Source organism: Cebus imitator, unplaced genomic scaffold (genome assembly GCF_001604975.1).
Source record: "Cebus imitator isolate Cc_AM_T3 unplaced genomic scaffold, Cebus_imitator-1.0 Scaffold194, whole genome shotgun sequence".
Lineage (NCBI taxonomy): Eukaryota > Metazoa > Chordata > Mammalia > Primates > Cebidae > Cebus > Cebus imitator.
Window position 1 is genome coordinate 1051279 of NW_016107509.1, and position 11288 is coordinate 1062566.

Consider the following 11288-nt stretch of genomic DNA (forward strand, 5'->3'; position numbering starts at 1 on the left):
ATTAATAGTATTGATATAATTATAAAGTGAAAGTCTATAGCTGTAATCTCCATCCATTGAATTGCATTGCTATGTGGGCAGTGCTGTTGATAATGTTCTGAGTGGCTGGCATGTTACCTGCCTACCTCAGTAAGTAGAAATTTTTGGTTTGGGGCTTCCAGCCTTATTAATAAATATACCTAATATCTAATTTCTTCCCACAGTTGACACTTACTTAGACAAAGGCAAATTTGGAAGCAATTACTTGCGGACAGTTCGTATAGCATCTGGACAGTCAGCACGGGCACCATGAAGCACTTCCTGAGGTATGTGTTTACGGTTTCCTGGCTGAGCCCTCTGCAGCTGAGAAACCTCCTCACTGGTTAGGGTCATATTACTAGTCATCGTTTGTGATCTGTGACCGGGTCTCTTAAGATTCTGTAAAATAACATTGCATTTTTGCTGAGAATAAGTTGGCCACGAGGTTCCTCTGCTAACTCCATATGCTTGTAGACGGCGAGAGAACGTGGGCACTTTAGACAGCCCTGCTGCCATGTGTCTCTACAGAATGGCACACCGCTGGCCTGAAAGGTTTCAGGAAATAGCTGTCAATGAATCACTTAATACAGTTTATGTAAAATCATTTTTGGGAAATAAGTGTCCTTTAAAATATCCTTTAATTTAGATTTTGGTTGGCTGGCCAATCCATACAGGCATTTTAAAATTTGGGAAAGGGGGCCAAACTGTGTGTTCTAAGCTTCTGCTCTTCTTATCTCAGTGATGTCTCTGAAATTTGTATCAATTGTTGGTTCCCTGAAGATTGTTCTGGACAGAGTATGCCACAAATTGGTATGTTTGGGTGATCTTGTTTAGTTTTGAAAACCATTTGACTGGACCTAAAGTTACAGTTATTTTTAAGAGTATTGACTAGGCTGGACGTGGTGGCTCACGCCTGTAATCCCAGCACTTCTGGAGGCCGAGACGGGTGGATCACTAGATCAAGAGATCGAGACCATCCTGGTCAACATGGTGAAACCCCGTCTCTACTAAAAATACAAAAAAAAAGAAAATTAGCTGGGCATGGTGGCACGTGCCTGTAATCCCAGCTACTCAGGAGGCTGAGGCAGGAGAATTGCCTGAACCCAGGAGACGGAGGTTGCAGTGAGCTGAGATCGCACCATTGCACTTCAGCCTGGGTAACATAAGTGAAACTCCGTCTCAAAAAAAAAAAAAAGAATATTGACTGCCATTCATTTGTCTATTAGTGGAATTCCCAGATAAGTTTTGTATAATATTAAAATATGGCAAAATACAGTTAGTCAGGTCCTGAATGTGAGAAAATACAACACTCTTCCCAGAAGATCAGGCTGCTTCTCCTCAGGATGGTGACCCGCCTCTGTTACACATTCTTGTCTTTTGCTCAGGCTTGTTTTCTCTAAGCAAGTTAGTAGGCTTGCTTCTTTTAAGAAATGATTTGATTCCTTCAGTGGCCGTAATCTAATATTCTACCCCCACCCCCAGTGGTTTTGGTTCCATTGTTTTTTTCTGGAGCACTCAGATCAGCTTTTGTGGAATTTACTGGATTTTGATGCAGCTACTGGTAGTTTACTGGATCTTAGAATCGTGACAACCTCTCAGGAGGTTACTGTTAAACCCTTTACAGGCATCAGCATTTGTTTTATTGTACAGAATACTGTTTATCTCAGCTGTATAAAAATATAGTATTTGAAAAATCGTGGGCATTTGCCAGCCAAGTATTTGACCTGATATGTTCTTGGTTGTCATGGTAATTAACTGATCTAGCTACACATTCATGAAAATTTGGCATTGATGCACACCTCCTGAATGTAAACGTGGTGTCTTTCAGCTGTGAAATCATGTTAACAGAAAGCTTTAGTGTGAGATGAAGCTTAGAAGTCAGGAGCTCCCTTTGAAAAAGTGGTGATGATGGTGGTGAGGTTGCCAAGCCTTGCACTACTCAATTTCTTCCTCAATGTCTCATTTGTTTTAGAAAAACGTGTTGAGCAGCCTCAAAACCAGTCATTTTAGGAAAACTAATAGCCTTTGGTTCTGTTAGTTTTATTGTTAAACTGAATAGGTGCAACATGTTTAGTAGAGTATATTTTTTCATTACTTTGTATATGATGATTTAGAACTAGTACAGTGAAAATCTACCACTGTAATTTTGCACAGACTAGCACCAAGGGTTGCTACAGAACCAACATGTCCCTATCAGTTATGTGTTCTGATAAAAAAAATTTTCATGTAGCTTGGAGTGTATATTTTATAAATATTATACGGCATTGATGATGTGAAACTAATGCTAGGATAACAGATTGTACATTAAAACAGAAACTTGAGAATTTTCATTGACCACTGATTTTGAAATAATAAAAGGAAACTCGATCATTTCCCTTCCTTAGCTGATTCATTTCCTGTAGTCCATTTCCACAGATGTTGAATGATTTTGGCAATCTTTTCATTTGAACCAAAGAGAAGGTTATGTAAGCAAAGCCGGAATAAATCAGGTGTTAATTCCTGAGCTCAGCAAATATATTATGGAGAATGAGGAGCTGACTTTCACTGGGAAGAAATTAGCATTATTTAAAAGCCCACGCAGTGATTAATCTGTCAACTTCTGAGATGCTCTAGGAGAAAATGCTCCATGCACAGTCCCAGAAGACATTAGGTTAATCTTAGAGAAACCAAATTGTGAGAAAAAATGGATTTTGATCCACATTTAAGATACATGATACTCAATTGCTACCATCAGATACATTAATGATATAAATATTCAGAGCATAAAAGAATAGAGAAAATATTCAATGTATGTCAAAAATCATATGAAATATAAGAAATAAATGCTATATGATTAGTACACCTGGCTAAAGGGTGTATTTTATTTATTTTATTTATTTTTTTGAGATGGAGTCTTGCTCTGTCACCCAGTCAAAAGTGCAGTGGTGCAATCTCAGCTCACTACAACCTCCATCTCGTGGGTTCAAGCAATTCTCTCGCCTCAGCCTCCAGAATAGCTGGGATTACAGGCACCAGCCATCATGCCTGGCTAATTTTTGTGTTTTTATACAGACGAGGTTTCACCATGTTGGCCAGGCTGGTCTTGAACTTGTGGCCTCAGAGATCCACCTGCCTTGGTCTCCCAAAGCACTGGGATTACAGGCATGAGAGACTATGTATGGTCAGGTGTATTTTAAATTGAGGTTAGAAATGGAATATTGGATACGTATCCCCAGATCATCCAGTGTGACTTTAGCCATGATGTGCATGAAAAGAAAACACGAGGCCAGGCAAGTGGCTCACGCCTGTAATCCCAGCACTTTGGGAGACTGAGGCAGGCAGATCACAAGGTCAAGAGATCAAGACCATCCTGGTCAACATAGTGAAACTCTATCTCTATTAAAAATACAAAAAGTTAGCCAGGCATGGTGATGGGCACCTGCAGTCCCAACTACTTGGGAGGCTGAGGCAGGAGAATTACTTGAACCTAGGAGGTGGAGATTGCAGTGAGTCTATCATACCACTGTACTCCAGCCTGGCCCACAGAGCAAGACTCCATCTCAAAAAGAAAAAAAAAAAGAAAACATTGGATAGCAAAATATACCTACATGTGATCAGAAAATGAAGGAGCACTTTTTAAAGTCCCAGATAGAGCAAAAGCTTAGGGTTTCATTTTTGTAATATATTTTGCTAACTTTAATTCAGTTGATGTGTATAACAGAGAATTCTGAAGTCTTGTATGGAAGATCTTTTCCCTTGTTCAGATTTAGCTATTGATATTATAGTTTTTAAAGTTATCAGAACATAATTAATTTTGGAAATTAAGAAGGGAAAATTTTAAAGTCACCCATATAAATCATTGCTTCCAACTGTTCCAGTCTCAGAATCTCAGTTTCTTGGCCTCGGATCTCACTTCATATTTTCCTTTCTCAAGCAGAAAAGAGGAAAGGAAAATATCTGCCAATCTCAAACCTCTGTGGGAGAAACTGAGCGATACAGCAGACTTATCCCATGTCCTAACTTTGAGGCAATCCAGGGAGAAAACTACTTTTCTAGTATGATTAGATAAATAAAGGCTTACAATTAGCAAAAATAACCACAGATCGGATTTTTAAGTCATTCATACTTGATTTACATCTTGGTCCACTAATTCATTTAGTATGCATTCATTGCTAAAAATGCAAGTATTTATGCCACTTTCATTCTCTCTTCATAGCAAATGTAATAAGTAAGACATAATATCCCATTTTACAAAGGAGGACAAGGAGGCTTAGTACAGTTAAGTAACTTAAAGCCACACAGATATTTGAATGCAGGCCTGTTTGACTTCCAACCTGTTTCTCATGTTTGTATCACATTACTCCAGTACTGTGTGCCCACTGTAAGGTATTGTGGGTGATACAAAAATGAATGTGAGAGCTGGGCATGGTGGTTCACACCTGTAATCCCAGCACTTTGGGAGGCTGAGGTGGGTGGATCACCTAAGGTCAGGAGTTCAAGACCAGCCTGGCCAACGTGGCAAAACCCTGTCTCTACTTAACATACAAAAATTAATCAGTCATGGTGGCAGTTGCCTGTAATCCTAGCTACTAGGGAAGCTGAGGCAGGAGAATCGCTTGAACCCAGGAGGCAGAAGTTGCAGTGAGCTGAGATCATGCCACTGCACTCCAACCTGGGTAACAAGAGCAAAACTCTATCTCAAAAATAAATGAACGTGAGATATCTGTGTTCCAAAGTAACATACCACCTGGTAAGAGACAAGGCATATGCATACAAAACTAAGATATGTAAAGAAATGTGATCAGTGACAGGTTACAGACATTTTGTGAAGGAACATTCAGGAAACCTGTCATTGAGACAATGTTGAGATAAAGCAAAGACTAGGATTTTAATATTTTAAAATAAGGATGGAAGGTATGGAATGCTGTGAGGAAGGCGTGACTGGTGTCGTAAGCACTACTGGTCCAAGTTTGTTAGATGTGAACCTTGTTTCAGGTGGGTAGAAGATACTTGCAAAAATCAGGTTAGGGGCAGTTCTTGGTCACCTTTGCAAGCACAGCATAAAGCAGCCCAGAGCATGTTAACATTTTCACCCTGACTTAAAGAGGACCTCGAAGAGAAAGGAGAATCAGATAAAATAATCTTTTCTCCTTCTAACACATCTGGCCTTCTGTTAGAGCCAGAAATCTAGTCCTGTCTTTTCACCTTACATGTGAGAAAGAAGAAACCCAGAGAAGCAAAGTAACCTCTCCAAAGTCACATGGTTCATAGTGGCAAATTGGTACTAGATGCCAAGTCTGACTTCCAGATAGATTAGTCAAACTTTTGATTCAGTATGACCCACTTTCCATTGCTTTTAAAGAGCAGAAGGTGCAGGAACACGAAGTTGTTCCAGAATTTGATTAGCATTGCTTGAGGCAATGACAGAGCTTCTGAGATATAGAAGTTAAGTCCTGAAAAAGGGAAGGTTTATGGCCTATGCATCCAAATACCTCTCTCACTGTAGACTGGTACTTTTAGCTGTAGTGTTCTCTTTTTTATGGTGCATGTATGCATGTATATTTGTACATGTATGCATGCATATATATGACACACATATGTATATATAAACATACACAAATACACACACATATATATATATATATACATATATTTTACATTGTTTTGTTCCCTGCATTAAAACAAACAAAAGCTGTGTCCATACTCTCATTGAAATACGTTAACCTGCATCTTTTTCTAGGCAGTCTCTTGTCGGTGACCTTCCCAGAGCCTGCCCGTTACCCTCAAGCTGCTGTCTGAGATCCTCTGGGAGCTGCATCACATACATCCCAGCTCTCCTGCCCCTTGGCTTTCCCTCAGCTTTTCAAGGCCAGCTCTTTGGCCACTTCACTGTTTGTTAAGCTCTTCCTGCAGAGCATCAGCAATATAACCAAAAGCCATGGGCACTCAGTAGATGTTAGTTTGAATTTTATTCATTTACCTATTGGAATTTTCACTTTTATTCTGAAGTGAGGAAGGCATGCCGATTTTCCAGGCTCTTCTGGCTGTTCCTCGTGGGATGGTGAAGTTGGTCCTGTCCAGGCTCAGAGGAATGTACTCTCTCTCCTCTGCCTCTCCAACACCCTGGGCATTTTTCTTTTATAGAATTGTCACACTGTTTTTCAACATTCTATTTTTCCTGTCCTTTTCCTTGCTAGACTATAAGCTCCTGGTGGACAGGGAGGTCCCATGGCTTGCAGTGAATATAAGTTCTTGACTCGTATTCACTTTTTCCACTGCCATGACTCCCACTCTCGTTTCTTCAGTACCGCATCATTAGTCTCATTTTGCATTTGGTTCCATGAAGGAATAAATAAAGTAAATTAAAATACCTTTCAATTATCATTTTTCATTTTCTCCCCAACTCATTTCAGATTTCTTTCAACTGTTCTGCGTCTTTAGCAGAAATGAATTTGTTCACAATACTGAGCATGTCCTCTAACTGGGTTGTTTAAAATGTTTTTGAATTATGTTATGTAGCAAATTTATAGTAATAACAGGCCCATTTCTTATCCCCTATAGAATATTTTGAACCCTATAAATGGATGATGGAACATGAATAATACCTTTGATGACTTTCATTTATTTATACATTTACTTATTTTGGGTCTCCTTAAAAATATTTACCAACAAAAGTTTATATTTGAGGTTGCATTTAAATACTTTTAAAATGTCAAAGTATAGTGTGTTATAATGTGTTCACTGCTTCCTCTTCTAAATAAGTCAATAAAAGTATTATTCAAAGAGTAAAAAATAATCTGATTAAAAAAAAATCTTGTAGCCAGGCCCAGTGGCTCATGCCTATAATCCCAGCACTTGAGGAGGCTGAGGCAGGCAGATTGCTTGAGCCCATGAGTTCAAAACCAGCTTGGGCAACATGGCAGGACCCCCTCTTTATAGATACTAAAATGTTAGCTGAGCATGGTGGTGTGCATCTGTAGTCCCAGCTACTCGGGGGGCTGAGGTAGGAGGACCACCTGAGCCCAGAAAGGTCAAGGCTGCTTCAGCCTAGGCAGCAGAGTAAGACCCTGTCTTGAAAAATAAATAAATAAAAATAAATCTTATAAAGTGTATTTAAGCATCGAAATTTTAGTTGAATAATGATGTTAAAAAATTAAGAGAAACCTGCACCTCCTTTTCTTTGAAAGGAAATAGGTATACTATTAATTAATTTATTTTAATTATCCCACAATCAGTTATTGCTCTCTAAGCCTTTGGATGCAGTTTCCCTGGAACGTATTATAAAAAGAGTGTCCTTTTTGCCGTAACAATATAATTTTGAATAACATTAATCCATGATAGATATAGACCCACCAATCTTCTTAATTTTTACTTTTCAGAAGTTAGTGTGATCTCTTCAGAAAGAGAATAATGGAAAAAAACACAGGGTCTCACCCTATCTGGGTATTGGATCTTGGGGCCTCTGCCTTGCTTTAAAGGAGGGAAATACTCTTGTTTTCCTAGACACCCATGGATGATTTCTTTGTGTGATTTCACATTTCCAGTTCATGTACCAAGTCCTCTGCAGCCTCTCCTTCCTAGTAGGAAGCTCATATAGAGATGGTCCCATTTATTAGGCAAAGTACCTATTGATAAGTTAATTCCCAACTGACTGTCAGTGCCCCTACTTAGGAACTTCAATGGAGCAACTAAATGAACTGCTGGGAACACTGAGCAGCTTGCTCTTCTTTATGGCTGCTTAGATGAAATGTATTATATTTGGGAAACTGTGATTTGAACCGAGAACTGTGATTATTTTTGTATGTATCTTTCATCAACAATAGTGTACTTTTTATTTATTACAGGATTTCTTCAAGCAAGAATTAACTTTCATTAGCACATTCATTGAAACTATTCAAAATAAACCACTTTTCTCTTATTGTTCCAAAGGAAGACGTCAGAGTGACAAATTTAAGGTGATGGAGTAGTGTTGCATTACAGGTACCCACACCCCCTCACCCCACAGGCAAGGGGCAGCATGGTTTTAGGTGCATCTCCTGTTTTGGAGGCCCCATCCCTTCTGAATAGATTTCTCTAACAAAGCACCACAAGACAGGAGCTTACTTTTATTTAGTAGCAGAGATATGATCCGTTTTGAATAATTTATATTGGATGGCTCTTCTGGTTCAAACTAGAGAATGAATGTTAAATAATAAACGTGGTCATAATTGCTTTATGGAAGAACACTGCTGTGAACTCAGCCATAAACATCACTGCAGAATATTAATAAAAGGCAGTAACAGAAAAGATTGGAAATGGAGCATGTGTAGTAGCTCTTATCATTGAATCAGATTCTCCCAGTGTTTAAGCAAGGCATTCATCTTAGGAAGCTACAGTAACTCTCTGGAACACTGTCAAAAGCTGTGATTAAAAAACAGAAATAAACAAAAAACGGCTGCCTTGTGTTTAGAAAGAGAAGGTGGTAATCAGTATTTTCTACATCTAGTCTTGAGGAATTAATTGTTGTTCCTAGAAAATCTAACAGATCTCTCTAGTAATGAGTCAGGAATCTTCCATCAGAATGAAGAAAACTAAGTCTAATGTTATGAAGAAGAAAAGCAAATATTACCCACTTAAAACTAAGTTTATTGGTTTGCAGATTCAGTCTGGGAGGGAAAGGAGCAGAGCCATAATCCCCGAGCAGAGGGTTCAGAAGGTGAAGAGGGTATGAAACAGGTTGAGATTCGTGCTAGTGCAACAGAAAATTTAAGTGGGTTCTGTCTCACAGGCACATTTGAAATGTCTTCTCCCAAAGCATGCAGTCAGAAAAAAAAAAAGGACATAAAACAAACGAAATTAAAAGGAGGAAAGGGTACAAGGAATTCCAAAATCCTTAAACTCAAGTAAGAAATAGATACATCTTTTCTCCCTCCCTTCCTTCCTCTCTTCCTTCTTCTCTTCCTTCTTCTCTTCCTTCTTCTCTTCCTTCTTCTCTTCCTTCCTCTTCCTCCCTCCCTCCCTCCCTCCTTTCCTCCTTCCTTCCTTCCTTCCTTCCTCCCTCTCTCCTTCCCTCCTTTCTTCCTTCCTCCCTCCCTTCCTTCCTTTCATCTATCCTTCTTCCCTTCCTTTCTTCTTCCCTTCCTTCTTCCCTTCCTTCCTCCCTTCCTTCTTTCTTAAACTAACCACTGATGAACTCAAGAACATTTACAGATCTGTTTCTTAATTGCTTCCTTTTAAGGGTAAACAAATCAAACCAATAGAACATTCTCTCAAAATTGTTAATCATTTTTATTGTTCCACTTTTGATCCTCAGCAGTTTTTTCCATAAATTTTGCAATTTAGAGACTTAAATAGATCCCAATAATTTAAGAAGTGAGCTCCTGGCAGTCAATATTTGATGGTGAACAGCCAGCATAAGTTGCTCATATGAAGGTTTTGCAGAGTTGGTCCTTTTATGAGGAAGTGAGTTGTGTATTGCTTCTGAAGTAAGAGATCACCCTGGTGTTTCCATCTCTGACCGTGACCTCCCGGGACAAGGTTTATAACTAAACACAAAATAAATTACACCTATCAAAACATAATTTGATCTGATGATCTGGATGAAAAATATATAGTAACTAGCATAGCAAGAAAATATAGTACCTAGCATAGCAAGCTGAGGTTTTAATTAAATATTTGAGAGCATGTTGGTCCATTAGAAAAATAAGGGGAGAAAATAGAATATATCTTGGATAATAAGTATCATTATCAGGTTCTGTTGGCCTAGGAATTCTGAAAGAACAAGCAGTGTATGGATATCATTTCATAATTGAAATGTGCGTAATTGAAATTGTTTATGATTGTGTGAGAGAGATGTGATTTACTTCACAGAGTGGTGAACCCTAAGAAATGATGCTTCACCCCTAACCCCCACTGTGGATTTCTAGTGGGTTTCATGTCTTTGACAGTGTGAACATCATCAAGGGAGTTTTTTTAAAAAGATAAAAGCAAACAGAATGTGATGTCTTTTCTTCCTTTTGATGTCAGACTGTCTTGACGCAAAACAGTAACACAGTCATTTTTCTCATATACAGGGAGGCCAGTGGGAGAAATTACAGTTGGGCTGTGGGTAACTCTATATATGGACACTTCCTGTCACTTAGGATGACTCTTCCAGGTCTCAAGCCTCCTCTTTGTGTAGACCTGATACAGAGGTCATGGGGAAAATTTTTGTAGCTTAATTTAAGCTATACTTGATGCCTTGGAACCTAAATAGGAAGAGTATAAAGACACTCCATGAACAATCATAATGGTCCTCTTCTCTAGGAAGATTTAGTACAAACAGAACTGGATTATCACATGGTTTCACTTGTGCTAGAGTTCTACCACCCAGACTTAAAAGGTGGCCTCATTTGAGGTGTAAGCCCACAGATGGGGTGGACTTCCTGAAAATTGCACATGGAACAGATATTATGGAAAGTTTTTATCTTTGACTTAGTAATTAATAGTATATATTAATATGTTTATATATATATATATATATCCCAGTAATTAATATCATTACCATTTGGCTGGGGACCAGTTAACAAGGTATTGCTCAATATTTTCTGTTTTTTTTTTTGGCATAGCTTTCCAGTAGTTTGAAAATGAAAAACATTTTCCAAGAGAGCCAGCTGAGGTTTCATAAATCTTCTCACTTGTCTAATTAAACTACCCCACTAAATTTATTTTTAGGGTTATACCCTAAATATATATGTATTTACATATATAAATATATGTAAATAAGCATAAGTATATTTATATATCAATAAGCATACATATATATTCATATGTAAATATACATATATATTTAGGGTTATTTTGGGTTTTGTTACTGTTGTTGTTTTCTGGGGTAGTTTTCTTTTTTTTTTTTTAAGATGTTAAACTATAACCTAACAGATCTTAGAATATATTTGACTAGAACAGTTGAATGTTACACTTTACAAGATAGTAAATCCTTTTTTGTCTTTTGGCAGAATCTGATTAACTTTGTGCTGACTATACATGGAAATTTTATATGCACTTTTGTAATGGCTTTTGGTGATCATTTTATACATCATAATTTTTGTTATAATTTTTATTTTTTAAATAAAATAATACACATTTATTACAAAAAATACTTAGAAAATAAAAATTACTGATAATTTTATTACCCATCAATACCACTGTTGACATTTTTGTTATGTATCCTGCTTTACACATTACTACTAAATTTTTTATTTTACTTTTTAAAGGAAAAGCAGATCATCCCATACATATTTCTTTTTAACTTTTTTCTATTTGATAAACATATC

At 37.7% G+C, this 11288-nt stretch overlaps 1 protein-coding gene across 1 annotated transcript in view; it reads left to right on the forward strand.

The window, feature by feature from the left end:
- ELMOD1 (ELMO domain containing 1) overlaps positions 1-11288 on the forward strand; it is a 75808-nt gene that overhangs the window by 26259 nt on the left and 38261 nt on the right. Inside the window, exon 2 of the mRNA XM_017547051.2 lies at positions 204-305. Coding sequence (XP_017402540.1) covers positions 289-305 — 17 coding nt within the window. The 5' untranslated portion in view covers positions 204-288. The remainder of the gene's footprint in view (positions 1-203; positions 306-11288) is intronic.